Source organism: Nomascus leucogenys, chromosome 17, assembly GCF_006542625.1.
Source record: "Nomascus leucogenys isolate Asia chromosome 17, Asia_NLE_v1, whole genome shotgun sequence".
Lineage (NCBI taxonomy): Eukaryota > Metazoa > Chordata > Mammalia > Primates > Hylobatidae > Nomascus > Nomascus leucogenys.
In genome coordinates this window covers 32,453,577-32,476,083 of record NC_044397.1, presented here as the reverse complement: position 1 = coordinate 32,476,083, position 22,507 = coordinate 32,453,577, and the positions used below count along the sequence as shown (strand labels likewise).

Below are 22,507 nucleotides of genomic sequence, written 5' to 3'. Positions count from 1 at the left end.
AAGCAGTTGCAAGCTAGGTGCAATGGCTTGAAGCTGTAATCTCAACACTTTGGGAGGCCGAGGCAGGAGGATTGTTTGAGGACAGGAGTTTGAATCAGCCTGGGCAACATAGTGAGACCCTGCCTCTACAAAAGTTTAAAAGTTAGCTAGCCTTGGCCAGGTGCGGTGGCTCACACCTGTAATCCCAGCACTTTGGGAGGCCAAGGTGGGCGGATCACAAGGTCAGGAGTTAGAGACCAACCTGAGCAACACGGTAAAACCCCGTCTCTACAAAAAATACAAAAATTAGCTAAGCATGGTGGCACGTGCCTATAATCCCAGCTACTCAGGAGGCTGAGGCAGGAGAATCGTTTGAACCCGGGAGGCAGAGATTGCAGTGAGCCAAGATTGCGTTGCTGCACTCCAGGCTGGACAACACAGCGAGACTCCGTCTCGGAAAAAAAAAAAAAAGAAGAAGAAAAAAAAAATTAGCTAGGCACGGTGGTGCGTGCCTGTGTTCCCAGCCATAGGGAAGGCTGAGGTGGGAGGATCACTGGAGCCCAGGAGTTTGAGGCCACAGTGAACAGTGATCGTATCCTGCTCCATCCTGGGTGATAGAGCGAGATTTTGTCTCAAATTTTTTTTTGAAAAAGGAGTTTCTCACAGAGGACTTCTGTTTTCTGAAGTGTTTGGTGTATTTTGATGCGTGAACACCATGGATAAAAACAGATGAATTTTATTTCTTTTTTTTTCCATTTTATTTATTTATTTATGAGACAGAGTCTCTGTTGCCCAGGCTGGAGTGCAATGGCGCAGTCTGGGCTCACTGCAACCTCCACCTTCCAGGTTCAAGCGATTCTCCTGCCTCAGCCTCCCGAGTAGCTGGGATTACAGGCGCCTGCTACCATGCCTGGCTAATTTTTTTATTTTTATTTTTAATTGAGATGGGGTTTCACCATGTTGGCTGGGCTGGTCTTGCACTGCTGACCTCGTGATCCACCAGCCTCGGCCTCCCAAAGTGCTGGGGTTACAGGCATGAGCCACCACGCCCGGCCGATGAATTTTATTTCAACAGGTGAATGCTTCCTACCAGCACTCCTGGACAATCTTTGGGCAACTCCTGAAGACAGGTCCAGGCAGCTGATGAATTCAACTTCAAGATCAGGAAACCCGGCTATGTGGTCATTGGAGAATGCGCCTTCGTACACACGCCCGTTCTTGAAAGTTAATCGGCCCTGCAGACAGAAAAACTTTTTACAGTTTAGGAAAAGTTCTTAGAAAAACACTGGTAAGGCTGGGTGCAGTGGCTCATGCCTGTAATCCAGCACTTTGGAAGGCTGAGGCGGGCAGATACAAGGTCAGGAGTTCGAGATCAGATTGGCCAACATGGTGAAACCCAATGGCTACTAAAAATACGAAAATTCGCGGGGCCTGGTGGCGGGCACCTGTCATCCCAGCTACTCGGGAGGCTGAGGCAGGAGAATCGCTTGAACCCGGGAGGCGGAGGTTGCAGTGAGCCAAGATCGTGCCACTGCACTCCAGCCTAGGTGACAGCGAGACTCTGTCTCAAAAAAACAAAAAAGGAAAGAAAAACATGGGTAAATGTACATCAGTAGTTTTTTCAAGGGTGTGGAGCTTTTTGTTTTGACAATATGCACTTACTCCACATATAATCAGGCTCCTGGGTCTCATGCGCTATATAAGTCCTCTCTCTCTTCCTCCTTTTCCTATTCCTCCTCCTCCCCACTCTCTCTCCCCCACAATCTTTCTCCAGCTTTAAGCACCTCTAGGCCACAGAATGTGTCTTATTAAACTACGCTAGTGACCAGCAGAACGCCCAACACACAATACAGACTCCCTGATTTTTTTTTGAGACGGAGTCTCACTCTGTTGCCCAGGCTGGAGTGCAATGGCGCCATCTCAGCTCACTGTCAGCTCCTCCTCCTGGGTTCATGCCATTCTCCTGCCTCAGCCTCCCAAGTAGCTGGGACTACAGGCGCCCGCCACCACACCCAGCTAATTTTTTGTATTTTTAGTAGAGACGGGGTTTCACCGTGTTAGCCAGGATGGTCTCGATCTCCTGACCTCGTGATCCGTCCGCCTCAGCCTCCCAAAGTGTTGGGATTACAGGCGTGAGCCACCGTGCCTGATAATTTTTTTTTTTTTTTTTTTGAGATGGAGCCTCGCTGTCATGCAGGCTGGAGTGCAGTAGCACAGTCTTGACTCACTGCAACCTCCGCCTCCTGGGTTCAAGCAATTCTCCTTCCTCAGCCTCCCAAGTGGCTGGGATTACATGCATGCACCACCACACCCAGCTAATTTTTGTATTTTTAGTAGATACGGGGTTTCATCGTGTTGGCCAGGCTGGTCTCGAACTCCTGACCTCAAGTGACCTGTCCACCTCGGCCTCCCACAGTGCTGGGATTACAGGCCTGAGCCACCATGCCTGGCCAAGACTCCCTGAGATTTGTCAAACCCAGCCCAATAGTCAGTTACTGATTCAGACGTGGGCAAATGACCCAATTTGGGCTCTGTGAAATGAAAGACCTTTCTAGAGAGCTTCTGTAAAAAGTTCCTCCTTTTCTTTTAGCATGGGATGCAGATTTTGAAAGCTGGAACCATGGCAGCCGTCTTGCAATCATGAGGGAGGAAAACCACAAGGGTGAAAGTGACATGATGGGAGATATCGTGGATAGATGGAAGAGAAATCCCGACAGCTCTGAGTTGCTGAATCAAACAAACCTTGAAGCCTACATTATTCTGTATTTCACATGGCAGATGACACTACATTGTCTGTTACTTGCAAACCAAAACCACCCTCATACACACACACACACACACACACACACACACGAAAAACTGATTAAATAACCACTAAATATATAGGAAATCAATGACCACTGAAAACATTTTGCAAGCACAGTGACTCATGCCTGTAATCCCAGCAGTTTGGGTGAGAGGATCACTTGGGACCAGGAGGCCAGCTTGGCAAACGTGGCAAAACCCCCGTAACTACCAAAAAAAAAAAGAGCTGGGCATGGTGGTGCCCACCTGTAATCCCAGCTACTCTAGTGGCTGAGGCACAAGAATCACTTGAACCGGGAGGCAGAGGTTGCAGTGAGCCGAGATCACGCCACTGCACTCCAGCCTGGGCAACAGAGCGAAACTCTGTCTCAAAAAAAAAGAAAAAAAGTCATGTAATCACCTTAGCAAAACAGTAAGTTATCCTATACAAAACAGATAATGTAATTTAATAGAGAATGACATGCCTTTTGTCAAAAAGAGTTCTGTAGATGGATGGTGATGGTTGCACAACAATGCGAATGTACTTAATGCCACTGGACTGTGCACTTAGAAATGATTAAGATGGTAAATCTTATGTGTACTTTACCACAATTAAAATTAAAAAGAAATCTAGAGTGCCTAGATTTACATCAGACAAAATAGACCTCAGAGAAATGAAAATTACCAGGGTTGGCCAGGCATGGTGGCTCACGCCTGTAATCCCAGCACTCTGGGAGGCTGAGGTGGGCAGATCATTTGAGGCCAGGAGTTCGAGACCAGCCTGGCCAACATGACGAAACCCTGTCTCTACTAAAAATACAAAAATTAGCCAGGCATGGTGGCCCACGCCTGTAATCCCAGCTACTCATGAGGCTGAGGCAGGAGAATCACTTGAACCTGGGAAGTGGAGGTTGTAGTGAGCTGAGATCACGCCACTGTACTCCAGCCTGGACAACAGAGCAAGACTGCGTCTCAAAAAATAAAGAAAATTAGCAGGGTTAATGAGGAACATTACGTGATGATCAAAAGAGCCAATGCACCAATACATAATAATCCTCAATGTATATGCACCTAACAATAAAGCTTCAAATATATGAAGCAAAACTGATAGATCTGAAAGCAGAATAGACAAATCTGCAATTATACTTGGACATTTCAATTGCTTTACATAATTTCAATGGCTTTACATAATTGTTTGAAATGTGATATTCCCAGGTCTATACTCACCATGCCATGTTTCTTATTGGAAACCCATTCTCCATCATACATGGCTCCACTGGCATAATAAAACTTGCCATGTCCGTGACGATATCCATTTACAAACTCCCCTATGTATTCATTTCTCAAAGGATACTGGGAACCGGGGATTCTCTTTAGAAACCACGTGTGTGTCCCAAAGCCATTCTGAAAAGAAAGCAGACTGCCATCAGAAGTGCACAAAGCAGTTTCTCTCTTTACCCGGATCCCCTTAAAATTAGGATAAATACAATGAAAACTGGAAAGGGCAAAGAACGTGGACTCTGGAGTCACACAGACTTGGGTTCAATTTCAGCTCAGCTACTTACTAACGAGTCTTTTGAAATAAGGCAAATCACTTAAGCCCTCTAAGTTCCTCATCTGTAACACAGAAATAACACCTACCCCTCAGGTTAGATACAGAGAAGTTCGAAACTGGCCTGGCCAACATGTTGAAACCCCGTCTCTACTAAAAAGTGAAGATAAGTGGATATAAAGTGCCTGGCTTGATCATGATGAGTTTCATTGTTATTTTATTTTATTTTTATTTTTTTATTTTTATTTTTTTTGAGACGGAGTCTTGCTCTGTCACCCAGGCTGGAGTGCAGTGGCCCAATCTCGGCTCACTGCAAGCTCCACCTCCCGGGTTCACGCCATTCTCCTGCCTCAGCCTCTCCGAGTAATTGGGACTACAGGCGCCCGCCACCATGCCCAGCTTTTTTGTATTTTTAGTAGAGACGGGGTTTCACCATGGTCTTGATCTCCTGACCTCGTGATCCCCCTGCCTCGGCCTCCCAAAGTGCTGGGATTACAAGCGTGAGCTACCGCACCCGGCCTTTCATTGTTATTTTAAATGTTGGGGTTTATTTGCTTTTATATATTTTTATTTTTTGAGAAAGGGTCTCACTCTATCACCCAGACTGGAGTACAATGGCACAATCTTGGCTCACTGAAGCCTTGACCTCCAAGACTCAGGTGATCCTCCCACCTCAGCCTCCCAAGTAGCCAGGACTACAGGCGCCAGCCACCACTACCCACCAATTTTTGTATTTTCAGTAGAGATGGGGTTTCACCATATAACCCGGGCTGGTCTCAAACTCCTGGCCTCATTCCTCAAGTGGTCTCCCAAAGTGCCGGGATTACACGTGTGAGCCACTGCACCCAGCCTAAAGTTTTATTTTTTAAAGATACAAATTGGGCTGGTTGCTGTGGCTCACGCCTGTAATCCCAGCGCTTTGAGAGGCAGAGGTTGATCACTTGAGCCCAGGAGTTCAAGACCAGCCTGTGTAATAAAGTGAGACTTCATTCCTACAAAAAAAAAAATTATTTTTTAATTAGCCAGGCATGGTGGCAGTGGGCACCTCTGTAGTCTCAGCTACAGGGGAGGCTGAGGTGGGAGGATCGCTTGAGCCAGGGAGGTAGAGATCCATGATTGCACCACTGCAGTCAAGCCTGGGCAACAGAGCAAGACTCTGTCCCTAAAAACAAACAAACAGGCTGGGTGCAGTGGCTCGCGCCTGTAATTGTAGCACTCTGGGAAGCCGAGGCGGGCGGATCACTTGAGGTCTGGAGTTCGAAACCAGCCTGACCAACATGGTGAAACCCCGTCTCTACTGAAAATACAAAAAAAAAAATTAGCCAGGCCATGGTGGTGGGTGCCTGTAATCTCAGCTACTCCAGAGGCTGAGGCAGGAGAATTGCTTGAACCCGGGAGGTGGAGGCTGCAGTGAGCTGAGATCATGCCACCGTACTCCAGCCTGGGCAACAGAGCAAAGACTCCATCTCTAAAAACAAACAAACAGGCTGGGTGCAGTGGCTCATGCCTGTAATCCTAGCACTTTAGGAGGCTGAGGTGCACGGATCACTTGAGGTCAGGAGTTCGAAACCAACCTGGCCGACATGGTGAAACCCCATCTCTACTAAAAATACAAAAAAAACAATTAGCCCGGCCGTGGTGGTGGTGGGTACCTGTAATTTCAGCTACTCCAGAGGCTGAGGCAGGAGAATTGCTTGAACCCGGGAGGTAGAGGCTGCAGTGAGCCGAGATTGCGCCACTGTACTCCAGCCTGGGTGACAGAGATAGAGAGACTCCGTCTCAAAAAAAAAAAAAAAAAAAAAAACCCAAAAAGAAATATACATGCGTTGAGAATCGGCGGAGCATCCACCTCTTGGTACAAGCTGCCACCCCGCCCGGCGTACCTGGACGCCCCTCTCCCACCGCCCTGTGTACTCCTCGTTGGCAGTCAGCCACCTCATCCTCCCCTCCCCGTGACGCATGTTGTCTTCCCACTGGCCTTCGTACATATTTCCAGATTTATAACTAGGATGAAAGAAACCAAAGAAAAACGATCAGTTACCTCCTACACCACATTTACCTTTAAGACATTCTTTTAAACACTCCCCTTGAGCTCCTTTGAAGAAATCCACCCCTTGTACTTACACAATCTTCTCTGTAGTTAAATTCAGGCCGGGCGTGGTGGCTCACGCCTGTAATCCCAGCACCTTGGGAGGCCAAGGCTGGCGGATCACCTGAGGTCGGGAGTTTGAGACCAGCCTGACCAACATGGAGAAACCCCATCTCTACTAAAAATACAAAATTAGCCCAGCTACCTGGGAGGCAAAACTCCGTCTCAAAGAAAAAAAAAAAAAATACAAAAATTAGCCGGACATGGTGGCAGGCACCTGTAATCCCAGCTACTCAGGAGGCTGAGGCAGGAGAATCACTTGAACTCAGAAGGTGAAGGTTGCAATGAGCCGAGATCGCACCACTGCACTCCAGCCTGGGCAACAGAGTGAGACTGTCTAAAAAACAAATAAATAAAATTTTTAAAAAAATCAATGGATAGGCTCATGGTCCTAAGGGAGCAGAATGAGTCACTTTATTAAACCTTCTGACTTATTTCATAAGGTGACAAAGTGGGTAAGAGCTGGGTTTTTAAAATCTTTTAATAATTCCCTATTGTATCATGATTAGTTAATATTTGGCCAGTTTTTGAGATGGGATCTCACTGTGTCACCCAGGCTGGAATGTGGTGGTGTGATCATGGCAGGAGAATTGCTTGAACCCAGAAGGCAGAGGTTGCAGTGAGCTGAGATGGTGCCACTGCACTCCAGCCTGGGTGACAGAACAAGACTCCATCTAAAAAAAAAAAAAAAAAAAAAATCCACTCTGCTTAGAGAGAAAATGTTCTGTCCAACTTTTGCATCTTACTTTTAAATATCCAAAGTGAACACTATTGGGCCCACAAACACTTCTTCATCTACACCCCAGGCGTGACCGTGGTCATACCTACCATCTTATTCCCCAGCCCTTTTTGATGTTTTGCGCCCAGTCTCCCTCGTACCAACACGTACCCTCTTGATTGTAATAAATGCAGCCCTAAAACAAATAATACCATCTTTAAAACTATCAAGCCTCATGACACAAATGCTTTGTCAAATGTAAGGATATTAACTTAAAAAGTAGAACCTACACAGAGGCCAATGTCATACATAGGCAAGACATGTAAACCGCTATTTTTCTGTTTTGCTATCAAGAAAACGGTAAAACTGCTGCACAAGGGGAAATGAGATAATGTCACAGATCAATTTCTCCTTAATAAAGTGCCATATTGGCCAGGCATGGTGGCTTACCTCTGTAATCCCATCACTTTGGGAGGCCGAGGTGGGCAGATCACAAGGTCAGGAGTTCCAGACTAGCCTGGCCAACATGGTGAAACCTTGTCTCTACTAAAAATACAAAAATTAGCTGGGAGTGGTGGCACGTGCCTGCAATCCCAGCTACTTGGGAGGCTGAGGCAGGAGAATCGCTTGAACCTGGGAGGCAGAGGTTGCAGTGAGCCCAGATCGTGCAACTGCACTCCAGCCTGGGCAACAGAGCAAGACTCCGTCTCAAAACAAAATAAAATAAAATAAAAAGTGTCATATAAGGCACAGAATGACTGTATTCATCATATTCAAGTATATTCATTATATCCAGTAACTATTAGTCAATTAAGTACCTAGAGAAATCCTGTCTGTTGCCACCTGGAGTGAACAGTTGCGCCTTCCATGTAACGGAAGGTCACTCTCTCTTAGGCACCAGACCCCTTGTTGTTTTACCCATTTCACATCCTACTCATTTTACCGCCTCCGAGTATAAGTGAGCATAGTGTTCCCTTTGTTTGATCTACACAGAAAAGCCTCAAAAGGCTTTTTCACAGGTTTATCTGTGTGTGTGTCTGTGTGTGTGTGTGTGTGTGTGTGTGTGTGTGTGTGTGAGAGAGAGAGAGAATTTTTCTATCTTCTTTCTCATGATCAGGCAAACACATTCCTTCTTGCAGCCATACAGATGCTGCTGTCTAGAAGTCACCGTGCCCAATCCCTCCAATATGTCTCAAGCAATCTGCTGCAACACACACACACACACACACACATACACACCAACCACAACTCGATAAATAGCCCATTAAAGCCTGCATATGGCCAGGCACAGTGGCTAACGCCTGTAATCCCAGCACTTTGGGAGGCCAAGGCAGGTGGATCACTTGAGATCAGGAGTTCGAGACCAGCCTGGCCAACGTGGTGAAATCCCTTCTCTACTAAAAATAAAAAAATTAGCTGGGCATGGTGGTGCACACCTGTAGTCCCAGCTACTTGGGAGGCTGAGGCAGGAGAATTGCTTGAACCCGGGAGGCAGAGGTTGCAGTGAGCCGAGATGGCACCATTGCACTCCAGCCTGGGCGACAGAGCAAGACTCCATCTCAAAAAAAAAAAAAATTAATAAAATGGTTAATTTATGTGATGTGAATTTCACCTCAGTAAACAAAAAGTGAATATGCCCTGGATAGCACTGCTAGCCCCTACCCCCTTCTCTCCCTCCATGTGGCCACCCAGCCCCTCCCCTGCCCTCCACATGGCCACCCCACCCCCTTTCTGCCCCACCCCCACCCCCTCCCCAGCCTTGCCCCCTCATGGCTGTCCCCCATGTCTGCCCACCCCCACCCCACCCCCTTCACTCCTGCCCCACCTTCCCGTGCCGCTTGCCATTGCACCAGTGGCCGATGTAGGACACAGGCCGGGTGCTGCACTTGAACATCCCGAATCCGTTCCTCATGCCGTTGACCACTTCGCCTTCGTACGTGCTGCCATCCGGCCACGTGTACACGCCGTGGTTCATCGGGACATTCTTCACAAAGTCACCCTGAAGCAGAACGGCCATGGGGTGACAGAAGGAAGCGTTGGGGGTGGGGGCGGGAATCCCCAGTCCTGTGGGCGGTTCCAGGAGCTGCTTGACCTCTGATTCTGTTCCTGCCTCTCCTGTGGACACACACTGAACATCCCCCTCACATTCTCTCCCTTCCTTGTCTGCCCTCATCTCATCCTCTCTCATCTGACCCGACCAGTGGGCGGAAGCTCAGGCAGGAGGAAATAGCTGGGAGGTTGCAGGTCGACCAAGTTTGGAGAAGCAAGCAGGTGACGTTGGAAAGTGCTGGCTTCCAATCCTGACCTGGGGAACTTCAGATTCTTAGAACCCACCTTGGCAGGGCACAGTGGCTCACGCCTGTAATCACAGCACTTTGGGAGACTGAGGCGGGAGGACTGCTTGAGGCCAGGAATTTGAGGCCAGTCTGGGCAACCTAAGGAGACGCTGTCTGTAGAAAAATATTTTGTTATTGTTTTTATTTTTGAGACAGAGTCTCACTCTGTTGCCCAGGCTGGAGTACAATGGCGCCATCTTGGCTAACTGCAACCTCTTCCTCCCTGGTTCAAGCAATTCTCCTGCCTCAGCCTCCCAAGTAGCTGGGATTACAGGCCCCCACCACCACACCCTGCTATTTTTTTGTATTTTTAGTAGAGACAGGGTTTTGCCATGTTGGCCAGGCTGGTCTTGAACTCCTGACCTCAGGTGATCCACCCGCCTCGGCTTCCCAAAGTGCTGAGATTAATAGGCATTTAACAGGCTCGAGCCATCATGCCTAGTTTTTTTTTGTTTTTTTGTGACACGGTCTCACCCTGTCACCTAGGTTGGAGTGCAGCCAGACAATCATAGCCCACTGCAGCCTCGACCTCCCAGGCTCAAGAGATCCTCCCACCACAGCCCCCCAAGTAGCTGAGACTACAGGTGTGTGTGCCACCAAGCCTCACTAATTTTTAAATTTTTTGTGGAGATGGAGTTTCTCTATGTTGCCCAGGCTGGTCTGGTCTCAAACTCCCAGCCTCAAGTGATCTTCCTACCTTGGCCTCCCAAGTAGCTGGGACTACAGGTGCTGGCCACCAAGGTGCAGTGGTACACGCCTATAATCCCAGCACTTTGGGGGTGCTGAGCTGAGAGGATCTGTTGAGCCCAGCAGGTTGAGGCTGCAGTGAACTATGACCCCTGCATTCCAGCCTGGGCGACAGAGCAAGATCCTGTCTCTAATGAAAAAAAAAAAAAAAAAAAAAGAACCCACTCGGAGTTCTGGGAGGGCCAAGGTGGGAAGATCACTTGAGGCTGGGAGTTTGAGACCAGACCAGCCTGGGCAACATAGAGAAACTCACCACTTGGAGGTGAATTCACTGTTCCCTCCAGGCTTAGTGATGACTGGGGAAACCCCTCTTTCTTTTTCATTTTTTTTTTCCAAGATGGAGTTTTGCGCTTGTTGCCCAGGCTGGAGTGCAGTGGTGTAGTCTCGGCTCACTGCAACCTCCGCCTCCCAGGTTTAAGCAATTCTGCCTCAGCCTTCCGAGTAGCTGGGATCACAGGTGTGCACCACCATGCCCCGCAAATTTTTATAGTTTTAGTAGAGATGGGGTTTCACCATATTGGCCAGGCTGGTCTCGATCTCCTGACCTCAGATGATCTGCCCACCTTGGCCTCCCAAAGTATTGGGATTACAGGTGTGAGCCACCATGCCTGGTCAGGAAATCCCTCTTTCTGCCACGGGTCATCAAAATATTCTATAAACAAGTCAGTCAACAGCCTGCCCCAGGGGCACCTGCTGGGAACCCACTCTGCCCAGGACGTCTGAGTGGGCAGCAGGCAGCACAGTGCACAGCACCCAGCAGCATCGGATTCTCTTCCAGGAACCTGAACTCCCTGGAGGCAGCCACGTCAGCAGAGACAAGAGGACAGCACGCCTGGCCTGATCACCAGCCAGGACCCATGAGGCCAGTCGGCCTCTCTCTGAGGATGCTTCTAGGAGCCCCCCTGACTGGGCTGGAGTGGGCGTCTGTGCCTGCAAAAATGACCTCCCCACCTGCTGAGAGTTTCCCGGGATGACGAGGCACAGGGCGGTTCTTGGTAAGTTGCCACTTAAGGACCAGAAACTGGCCCCGTGCGGTGGCTCACGCCTGTAATCCCTGCACTTTGGGAGGCTGAGGTAGGCGGATCACCTGAAGCCAGGGGTTTGAGACCAGCCTGGCCAACATGGCAAAACCCCATCTCTACTAAAAATACAAAAACTAGCCTGGCATGGTGGCAGGCGCCTGTAATCCCAGCTACTCTGGAGGCTGAGGCAAGAAAATTGCTTGAACCCAGGAGGTGGAAGTTGCAGTGAGCCGAGATCCCACCGCTGCACTCCAGCCTGGGCGATAGAGCGAGACTGTGTCTCACAAAAATAAATAAAATAAAATAAAATAAAGACCAGAAAACTTGCGTGTCAGTTGCCGGCTGGTAGACGGGACGTTGCATGGGAAGGAAGCTGGGATGAATCCAAGGTGGGGGCCCAATCCTCAAGCTCCCCTGGAACTTGGAGATCCTCCTCGCCCCGCCAGTGAGGGTCAGCCCCTCCCTCTCTTTCCCTGCTCCTCTGCAGCGCGCCTCTCACCGCCCAGCTGCAGGTGGCTTCCCCGCCCAAACTTGACTCCGTTTCCATCATTGCCTGAGTCTTATTTGAATAAAGTGCATTATGCGCATGTGTTTTAAATGTCATCATTACCATTTATAAACACCATCTGTTAGCAACTCTGCATTTGGGATTTTTAGGATAGCATTTCAGCGCTCACTCACTTTGTGGGTGGGAATTGAGCCTGGTACAATCTCTTGGCGAACAATTTGGTCCTTGCAATCAGTTTAAAAATACACATTCCCCTCAACCCCGCAGGTTAAATAAAAAGCCACATAACGGAATACATGCAGCCAGTAAAAACAGATCTGCATGAATGGATATGGTTTGATCTCAAAATTAAAGGTACAGGCCAGGTGCGGTGGCTCACACCTGTAATCCCCAACACTTTGGGAGGCCAAGGTGGGAGGATCGCTTAAGCCTAGGAGTTCGAGACCAGCCTGGGAAACACAGCAAGACCCTGTCTCTACAAAAAAAAAAAAAGTAAAAATAAATTAGCCGGGCGCTGTGGAGCACACCTGTAGTCGCAGCTACTCAGCAGGCTGAGCCGAGAGGATCGCTTGAGTCTAGGAGTTCGAGGCTGCAGTGAGTCATGATCTTACCACTGCACTTCAGCCTGGGTGACAGAGCAAGACCCCATCTCAGACTCACTAACTAACTAAGTAAATGTGCCAAAGAGAGTGTATAATAAACTATGTGTGTTTGTAAAAAGCAAGACAGGCTACAGAAGTTCCAGGCTGCAGTGAGTCATGATCGCACCACTATACTCCAGCCTGGGCAACAGAGCAAGACCCTGTCTCAAAGAAAAAAGTAGGACAAGCTACATACAAGTACATGTGCTCTCTATCCTTAGAACGCACAGAATACCTCTAGAACACACAAATGAAACCAATAACAATTACTGGCGGGTCCCATGCAGTCATGAGTTACTAGATCCACTGGTTCTGTGAATTTTTCTTAACCCATATGCTGAATGACATCAACGAAAATAGTCTGTTCAATTGTGGGAAACTGTTTCATCCAATAATCACAGCTTAAACTATAGCTGGTTATATGCCTCACCTCATATTTTAATCCATCGGCCCAAATATAAGTCCCTTGTCCATGCATGAGTCCTTCTGAAAACGTACCCTTCAAAACAAAACAAAGCAACGACAAATCCTTAGAATGCAGCTGACATATATACATATTTGAGATAGGGTCTGGTTCTGTCACCCAGGCTGGAGTGCAGTGGTGTGATCATAGCTCACTGCAGCCTCGACCTTCCAGGCTCAAGCAATCCTCCCACTTCAGCCTCCCGAGTAGCTGGGGCTACAGGCATCCACCACCATGCCCAGCTAATTTGTGTATTTTTTGTAGAGACGGGATTTCACCATGTTGGCCAGGCTGGTCTTGAAATCCTGAGCTCAAGCAATGCGCCCGCCTTGGCCTCCTAAAGTGCTGGGATTATAGGCATGAGCCACCGCACCTGGCCTGCAGCTGATGATTCTCTCCCACAGCTGCCTTATCCCGATTTCACGTGCGTGAAGATGCTTGTCTGTGCACTCAGCAGCAGCTGAGTCCTCTGAGTCCTACTTTGGGCTGGCTCCACGCTGGGGTCCATCCTTCTCTAAAAAGGATCTAAGAGGTCCTCATCTTCATGACCTAAGGATGACCTCAGCTACAAAAATGTGTCCTTAACCGGGTGCGGGGGCTCACACCAGCAATCCCAGCACTTTAGGAGTCTGAGGCAGGAGGATCACTTGTGCCTGGCAGTTCAAGACCAGCCCTGGCAACATAGCAACTCCTTGTCTCTACCAAAAAAAAAAAAATTAATTAGCCAGGCGTGGTAGCGCATGCCTGTAGTCCCAGCTATTCAAGAGGCTGAGAAGGGAGGATCGTTTGACTCCAGGAGGTCGAGGCGACAGTGAGTTATGATTGTGCCACTGCACTCCCGCTTGGGTGACACAGTGAGACCCTGTCTCAAAAAATAAAATAATCAGGAAAAGAAACAAATCTAAAATAACTTTTGTTATACATTATTTTTACCTTAAATAGGTAAGCAGGGTTCCGAATAAAATCAGCATGAAGAGCTTCCAATTTCTTTTGAAGCATCAGTGGATTTTACTGAAGATTTGCAAATCTACGACCATCACCCCACACCTTCCTCCCCTTCCTGCAGGTTCTCAAATGGGCAACTTACACGATAGGTACAACCGCCTTGAAAGGCTGCAAAGCCTTCTCCCTCATACAGCCCACGAACCTTTTCCCCTTCGTAGCTACAAAGAAATAAAGGTAATTCAAGGTAATGAACAATGTGAATAAGCCCAAGTGACAGTGGGTTAAAATATCTAACTGTGGAATGGGAAGAATGAAGTCAGAAAATATATATATATATATACACAGAGCTAGAAAGTAGAGGAGGTTACCAGGGGTTTGAAGGTGGGGAGAGGAATGAAGGAGTTTGGGTTTTTTTGTTTTTTGGGGTTTTTTTTTTTGAGATGGAGTCTCACTCTGTCGCCTGGGCTGGATGGAGTGCAGTGGCGCGATCTTGGCTCACTGCAACCTCCGCCTCCCAGGTTCAACTGATTCTCCCGCCTCAGCCTCCTGAGTAGCTGGGATTACAGGCACATGTCACCATGCCCAGCTAATTATTGTGTTTTTAGTAGAGACGGAGTTTCACCATATTGGCCAGGCTGGTCTCGAACTCCTGGCCTCAAGTGACCCGCCCGCCTCAGCCTCCCAAAGTGCTAGATTACAGGCTTGAACCACCGCACCTGGCCAGGAGTTACTATTTAATAGATGCTTGTACAACACTGTGAACGTACTTAATGCCATTGAATTGTACACTTAAAATAATTAAGATAGTACACTTTGTTATATGTTTCACCACAATAAACTACATATATATATATATATATATATATATATATATATGCGCCATGGGGCTCTATGTTGCTACTTGGGTGATGGGCTTACTAGAAGCCCAAACCTCAGCATCGCACAACATGCCCATGTAACAAACCTGCACATGAAACCCCCTAAATCTAAAATAAAATAATTTTTTTTTTGAGACAGAGTTTGCTCTTGTTGCCCAGGCTGGAGTGCAATTATGTGATCTCGGCTCACTGCAACCTCCGCCTCCCGAGTTCAAGCGATTCTCCTGCCTCAGCCTCCTGAGTAGCTGGGATTACAGGCATGCATCACTATGCCCGGCTAATTTTTTGTATTTTTAGTAGAGACGGGGTTTCACCATGTTGGCCAGGCTGGTCTCGAACGCCTGACCTCAGGTGATCCACCCACCTCGGCCTCCCAAAGTGCTGGGATTACAGGCATGAGTCACCGCACCCAGCCGATAATTTTTTAAAATACATAAAATTACCTTCAGGCCAGGCACAGTGGCTTACGCCTGTAATCCCAGCACTTTGGGAGGCTGAGGCGGGTGGCTCACCTGAGGTCAGGAGTTCGAGACCAGCCTGGCCAACATGGTGAAACCCCGTCTCTACTAAAAGTACAAAAATTAGCCGAGCGTGGCGGCGGGCGCCTGTAATCCCAGCTACTCAGGAGGCTGAGGCAGGAGAATTGCTTGAACGCGGGAGGCAGAGGTTGCAGTGAGCCAAGATCGCACCACTGCACTCCAGCCTGAACGGCAGAGTGAAACTCCATCTCAAAATAAGATAAAATAAACCGCCTGACTGGCAGTGTTATACCCGATGGCACCCCCATTAAAATCACCTTTCCACTATGAGTTTGGTCAGAATGGACTCTTCGGATTGGGTGGCATCTGCGTTCTGCTGAACGTTTCGGGGGTCTTTTTTGGGTTTCATTTCATTGAGCTGCATTCCCAGCAATGGGACACCAGCTGGGGACATCTCTTGCCTAGTGGTGTTGCCATCTTGTTTGGAAAAGTCTAGATTATCAGAGAGAGATGAGGGAGAGCGGACAGACTTCTCCCCCTTTTTGTCTGCTTTTTTCTTTTCTTTCACCATTGCCTGGGGAAGATCCAATGGTTACTTGAATCAAATGATTTCTTTGGTTCAGAGCTGCTTGTTTCAAAGCACTGATGAGTTTTATCTGAAAAATAAAAATTACATCTCCAAACACTTGGGGTTTTCATTTGTAGTTAAAATTTTAGTTTTACAACACAATGTCATTATCATTCTCCTGCCAAAGTCTGAAAAATTAGTTACCAGGGCCGGGTGTGGTGGCTCACACCTGCGATCTCAGCACTTTGAGGGGGCCGAGGTGGGAGGATCATGTGAGTCCAGGAGGTCGAGATCAGCCTAGGCAATGTAGTGAGACGCCCCCTCTCTACAAAACATAAAAATAAATTAGCCAGGTGTGGTGGCACATGCCTGTAGTCCCAGCTACTAGGGAGGCTCAGGTGGGAGGACTGCTTGAGCCTGGGAGGTCGAGGCTGCAGTGAGTGGTGATCACACCACTGCACTCCAATCTGGGTAACAGAGCAAGACTCTGTCTCAAAAATAATAATAATTACAAGTTTAAAGTACCATCAGTTTATAAAAATACAACCTCAACATTGCATTGGTTGTTCCTAAAAGTTTTCAATTTTTGAGACAGAGTCTCACTCTGTCATCCAGGCTGGAGTGCAGTGGCACAATCACGGCTCACTGCAGCCTCAACCTCCCAGGCTCAGGTGATCCTTCCACCTCAGCTTCCCAAGTAGCTTGGACCATAGGCACGCATCACCACACCTGGCTAATTTCTTGTGGAGACAGGGTCTTGCTATGTTGCCCCGGCTGGTCTGGAACTTCTGAGCTCAAGCAATCTGCCTGTCTCAGCTCCCAAAGTGCTGGGATTATAGGTGTGAGCCACTGTACCTTGCCCTAAAAATTATTTAAGTTGGAATCATTGTCTAGCATTGTTTCTTGAAAGGTAACCCTATACATGAAAAAGGCTACTTCACCTCTCAGGTCTTGCATGCAGCCAATTCACACTTTAAAAGCCCCTCTCCGGCCGGGCGTGGTGGCTCACGCCTGTAATCCCAGCACTTTGGGAGGCCAAGGCGGGTGGATCACGAGGTCAGGAGTTCGAGACCACCCTGGCTAACACGGTGAAACCCCATCTCTACTAAAAATACAAAAAATTAGCCAGGCATGGTGGCACATGCCTGTAATCCCAGCAACTCAGGAGGCTGAGGCAGGAGAATTGCTTGAACCCAGGAGATGGAGGTTGCAGTGAGCAGAGATCACGCCACTGCACTCCAGCCTGGGCAACAGAGCAAGACTCTGTCTCAAAAATAAATAAAAAAAAATAAGCCCCTCTCCTTACAGGTCAGCATTGTAAAGTGTGCAAGACCTGGATTCGCGGTCCTGCATTATCCATTGCCAGTTCTGTGGGTTTTTTTTTTTTTTTTTTTTAAGACGGAGTCTCGCTCTGTCGCCCAGGCTGGAGTGCAGTGGTGCGATCTTGGCTCACTGCAACCTCCGCCTCCGGGGTTCATGCCATTCTCCTGCCTCAGCCTCCTGAGTAGCTGGGACTACAGGCACCTGCCACCATGCCCAGCTAATTTTTTGTGTGTTTTTAGTAGAGACGGGGTTTCGCCGTGTTAGCCAGGATGGTCTCGATCTCCTGACCCCGTGATCCGCCCGCCTCAGCCTCCAAAGTGCTGGGATTACAGGCGTGAGCCACCGGGTGTGGGTGCCCGGCCCAGTTCTGGTTTTTTTGGTTTGTTTTTTTTTTTTTCTTTTTTTTTTAGGCAGAGTCTAGCCCTGTCGTGCAGGCTGGAGTGCAGTGGCAGGATCTTGGCTCACGGCAACCTCACTGCAGGTTCAAGTGATTCTCCTGCCTCAGCCTCCCAAGTTGCTGGGATTACAGGCACCTGCCACCATACTCAGCTAATTTTTGTATTTTTAGTAGAGATGGGGTTTCACTGTGTTGGGCAGGCTGGTGTCGAACTCCTGACCTCGTGATCTGCCCGCCTTGGCCTCCCAAAGTGCTGGGATTACAAGCGTGAGCCATCGCGCCCGGCCAAGCCTTCCAAGCCTTCTCTCTTCCTTCCAACACCACCTTGCTCCTTCCCGCCCCCCGACTACTGTCTCAGCGAAGCCGCCCCTGGGTCCCCTAGCCCAAGCTGCTCTCACCTCTAAATTTAGAGGGGCCTTTACCACGAGCTTTTCGGTCCTCTGTCAGTGACCTACAAATAAGTGAACTACAAATCAAGCCAATTTCATTGCTCAGTGCGTGTTTGCTAATGTTTCCTCTGTTCTCCTGGGCTTAAAGAGAGGCCGTCTCTCCCCTGTGTCTACACGGTGAGCCGGGAAGAATCGGCTCCCTGCACTGGTCCGCCCGCCTACGCCCTCCTCGCCCATCACGCACGTGCTCGGGTCCTGGAAGGCCACGTCAGTCCGGCCGGGAAGGAGCAGGACCCGGTCGCCACGGCTGTCCCGGCGTACGCAGGACCGCGGCCTGGGGAGCTCACCTCGCTCCAGGAGTCCAGAGACCTTGCCGGGCTCGGGCGGAGGTGTTGCCGGGCTCTCCACGTCCCAGACTCGGCTCCGGTCTCCAGGCAACCGCGGACGCCGGCAGGCCCACCCTGTGCTCTTAAAGGGGCCGCGAGCCAGCGCCAAGCAGGTGTCCCGCCCTTGCTGGTCCTGAAGGCCAGGGGGAAAGGCTGGGCGCTGGAGGCAGCAAGCCAAGTTTTCCCAGCTCTGCTAACTGCTTCGTCATAAAATAGGAATAACGCAGGCATTAGTTTTCCCATTGCTGCAGCAAACAAATTACCATAAATTTAGTGGCTTGAAGCAACACAAATTTATTACCCTACAGTATGTAAATTAGTCCCACAGTGCTGGTTCCTTCCAGAGGCTCCGGGGGAGAATCTGTTTTCTTGCCTTTTCCAGCTTTTCCAGAAGTGGTCCCCAACCTCTTTGGCACCAGAAACCGGTTTCCTGGAACACAATTTTTCCATGGATGGGGGTCGGGTAGGGATGGTTTCAGGATGATTCAAGCGCATTGCATTTATTTGTGCACTTTATTTCTACTATTATTACATTGTAACATATAATTAAATAATTATACAACTCACCATCATAGAGACTCAGTGGGAGCCCTGAACTTGTTTTCCTGCAACTAGACAGTCCCATCTGGGGGTGATGGGAGACAGTGACAGATCATCAGGCATCAGATTCTCATAAGAAGCGTGCAACCTACATCCCTCGCATGTGCAGTTCACAATAGGGTTTGTGCTCCTATGAGAATCTAATGCCCACCACTGATCTGACAGGAGGTGGAGCTCAGGTGCTAATGCCAGCCATGGGGAGTGGCTATAAATACAGATGAAGCTTTGCTGGCTTGCCGGCCCCTAACCTGCTGTGCACCCTGTTTCCTAACAGACCATGGACCACTACTGGTCCGTGGCCTGGGTGTGGGAATCCCTGTTCTAGAGGCTGCTTGCAGTCCTTGACTAGTGGTACCTCCTTCCATCTCCAAAACCAGCAAGGCCTCCTCTCTCTGGCCAGCAAGGAAAGGTCTCCCACCTTTGAAGGACTTACCCAATGGACTGGGCCCACCCAGACAATCCAGGATAATCTATTGCAAGATCCTTAACTCAGCCAGGCACAATGGCTCACACCTGTAATCCCAGCACTTTGGGAGGCTGAGGCAGTCGGATCACCTGAGATCAGGAGTTCGAGACCAGCCTGGTCAACATGGTGAAACCCTGTCACTACTAAAAATACAAAAATTAGCCAGGTGTGGTTGTGGGCACCTGTAATCCCAGCTACTCAGGAGGCTGAGGTGGAAGAATCACTTGAACCTGAGAGGCAGAGGCTGCAGTGAGCAGAGATCATGCTATTGCACTGCAGCCTGGGCAACAAGAGCGAAACTTCGTCTCAATAAAAAAAAAAAAGATCCTTCACGCAATCATACCTGCTGAGTCCCTTCTGCCATATGAGGCAGCGTGGTGACAGGTTCTGGGGATTAGGACACAGCTGTCTTAGGGGCTGTTATCCTGCCACAGCTCCCAATCTGCAGAGTTCGTAAGTGGGATCCTGCAGACCACGCCAGCACAGTGCCAGACACGATGGCACAGTTACTACTGTACTGCCTCCTCCAACTAAGGGATTCTAAATCAGGAAGGGGAGCCGCCCACAGTCTGGGGAAGGGGTGGGGGCGGCAGGGGGAGCCACATCTGTCATCTCTGGGCCCCCAAGAGGGCATCTTTACTTCCATTTTCAGCCCAGTTCAAACAGGACAAGGTTCCATGAAAACTATTTGAAAAGACAGACAGGGATTCTTATATTCCCAGAACCACTCAAGGCCAGTAACTGGAATGCTCTACAGTTCACACCCTGAGGAAACCAAATCACAGCATCAAATTATGGGAAAATCAAACTCTTTTTGTTCCCCTGCGAGGACAGAACTTTGCGACCTTGGCCGCACAGAGGAATGTCCCAACACGTCATTTTCTTCCAGCTGGGCAGAGAACCCCCCTTGTTTAAAAATTTAATGTGAATCAGGGCTGAGAATCACTAACCCAAAATGACCCTAATTTTAAATTTACAAAATTAAACAAAGATGAATTTAATTATTGTTAAGGGTTGAAAGTTATAGACTAAACTATGTCCAGCCACAGCAGAGGCCTGAGTCACTTCCAAAGTGCTTTTGTTTTGTTTTGTTTTATTTTGAGACGGAGTCTTGCTCTATTGCCCAGGCTGGAGCACAATGGCACGATCTCAGCTCACTACAACCTCTGTCTCCTGGGTTCAAGTGATTCTCCTGCCTCAGCAGGAGAATCCGAGTAGCTGGGATTACAGGCATGCGCCACCATGCCTGGCTAATTTTGTATTTTTAGTAGAAGTAGGGTTTTTCCATGTTGGTCAGGCTGGTCTCGAACTCCCGACCTCAGGTGATCCACCTGCCTCAGCCTCCCAAAGTGCTGGGATCACAGGCGTGAGCCACCACGCCCGGCCCAAGTGGTCTTATTTTTATAAAACATATTCTTGCCTGGACACACAAACACACGAGCGCATGCAAACACAGAGAAAAAAAAATTTTACAAGCAATGCTCCATCTGGTTTGAAAAGGTTCTCAAGATCACTTTTAAATGGGTCTGATGTGTATTTTTTTAAAGTAGCAGGTTCATTTTAAAACAAAAACGGTTAGTGAAGACCCTGTCTTTCAAAACATAAAAATCGGCAATAAAACCCATCATTCCATACAGTGACTACGGTCAGTTCTGAGAAATGACACCCAGGTTGGCAATGTGTCTCATGGTTGGCCTTCCATGGGGACAGTTCCAGGGGTGGTCCATCTCCCCCATGTGGGTGATCAGTTTCTTCATCTCACTGGTGTTAAGAGCAGTCCCAATCATCACCTGAGTACGAGACACAATGGTTCAATGTTTTAATAGTTTTTTTTGACGTCAGAATGGCAGTTCTTCAGAAGCATTCTTCTCTAACATAAGACTGGACAAGATTACAGCTCAAAAACCACCTTCCCGGAAAAACCCCTGAAAAACCTTCCCCCAGAGAAGCCTAGGTTCTAGATCTCAGCCCTCCACCCTTCTGTGAAATCAGGCCCCTTGTGGCTCCTTCAAGGCACCGCCTCCACTCCAGACGCCGACCACACCTGTCTCAGCAGCCACCCTGCCCTCTCACCCTGGCAGGTGCAGCAGCCTCCCTGCAGGCCTCCCTGCTCCACTGCAACCCCTCCGGGCCACTCTCCACTCAGCAGCCAGTGATTACCTTTAAAGGGCTGTTAGGTCATGTCGTTCCGTTCCGCTCCATGGCTCTCCCTGTCACCTGAATAAAAGCCCTCCTCGTCTGTCCCCTGACTTGGCCCTCACTGGGCTGTGCCTGCACCCCCACCTCCAAGCACGAATGCCTCCCTTCCTCACCCCAGCTGCACTGCTACTCCCTTCCTCCTGCACAGGCCCATCAAGCAAACACCTGCCTCGGGACTGTGGCACTCCCGAGACCATCTCCCCCAATGGGTGTAGGCGTCACTCCCCCGTCACTCCCCCGCTGTCGGGCTCCGGCCTGCTGCCCATAGCACTCCAGCCCTGGCCCTGCTGCCTCTCTTGCCATGGGTCCTCTGACAGGAAGGAGAGGAGACAAGACTAAAGCCCTCTGTCACCTTCCTTCTTCCTGCAGCACCCTGAGGGCCCGCCATGTGCCAAGCACAGTCGGAAGGCCGGGGTGACAGCAGGTCGGAGGACAGACAATCAACAAGTCAACAGAGAACCAAGACAGGTGACGCCCAGGCGAGGGGGCCTGCTCAGGTGTGGGGAGGGGGTGAAGGGTGAAGGTGGCAAACCCAGGTAGAGAGGAGCATAGGGAGAAAGCGTGTAAGGCGGGGAGGAGACTGAGGCGAGCGTGGAACTGGAAGGCAGCTACATGGCTGGAAGCGTGGTGGGGAGATGGGGCTGGAAGCGTGGGCAGGGCTCAGAGCAGGGGCCTCCTGGGCAGGCAGTGACAACACCAGAGATGGAGGAGCAGGCCAGGGCGGGAGGGAAGGAGCAGCCCGTGGTTCCCCGGGCCCCTGAGTCACACTAAAGACAGGACGTCAAAACTGCCTGGCTATGAGCTCAGCTCCACACTCTCACTCACAGACTCCAGGACTGGAAGGTCCATAGTAGGTCTTTTATTTTGGCGAGGCGGGGGTTTGAGGGGAGACTGTGTCTCCCAGGCTGGAATGCAATGGTGCGATCTGGGCTCACTGCAACTCCGCCTCCCAGATTCAAGCAATTCTCCCGCTTCAGC

The 22,507-nt window shown here is 49.3% G+C and overlaps 2 protein-coding genes across 10 annotated transcripts in view; both read right to left on the bottom strand.

The window, feature by feature from the left end:
• Window positions 1-15,844, bottom strand: part of LOC115830801 (radial spoke head 10 homolog B2-like) — a 39,589-nt gene extending 23,745 nt beyond the window's left edge. The window contains exons 1-8 of the mRNA XM_030795581.1: window positions 15,519-15,844; window positions 13,987-14,062; window positions 12,867-12,935; window positions 9,008-9,181; window positions 7,293-7,378; window positions 6,199-6,319; window positions 3,991-4,167; window positions 1,070-1,214 (exon numbers count right to left, since the gene is read on the bottom strand). Of these exons, the coding sequence (XP_030651441.1) occupies window positions 1,070-1,214; window positions 3,991-4,167; window positions 6,199-6,319; window positions 7,293-7,378; window positions 9,008-9,181; window positions 12,867-12,935; window positions 13,987-14,062; window positions 15,519-15,772 (1,102 nt within the window). The 5' untranslated portion in view covers window positions 15,773-15,844. The remainder of the gene's footprint in view (window positions 1-1,069; window positions 1,215-3,990; window positions 4,168-6,198; window positions 6,320-7,292; window positions 7,379-9,007; window positions 9,182-12,866; window positions 12,936-13,986; window positions 14,063-15,518) is intronic.
• Window positions 15,845-20,818: 4,974 nt separating this feature from the next.
• Window positions 20,819-22,507, bottom strand: part of LOC100604767 (mismatch repair endonuclease PMS2) — a 35,499-nt gene continuing 33,810 nt past the window's right edge. For 8 of the 9 annotated variants that reach the window (XM_030796443.1, XM_030796439.1, XM_030796440.1 and 5 more), the window contains one exon: window positions 20,819-21,120. In XM_030796443.1, the coding sequence (XP_030652303.1) occupies window positions 20,977-21,120 (144 nt within the window). In that variant the 3' untranslated portion in view covers window positions 20,819-20,976. The remainder of the gene's footprint in view (window positions 21,121-22,507) is intronic. The other variant, XR_004026444.1, reaches the window with a different exon arrangement.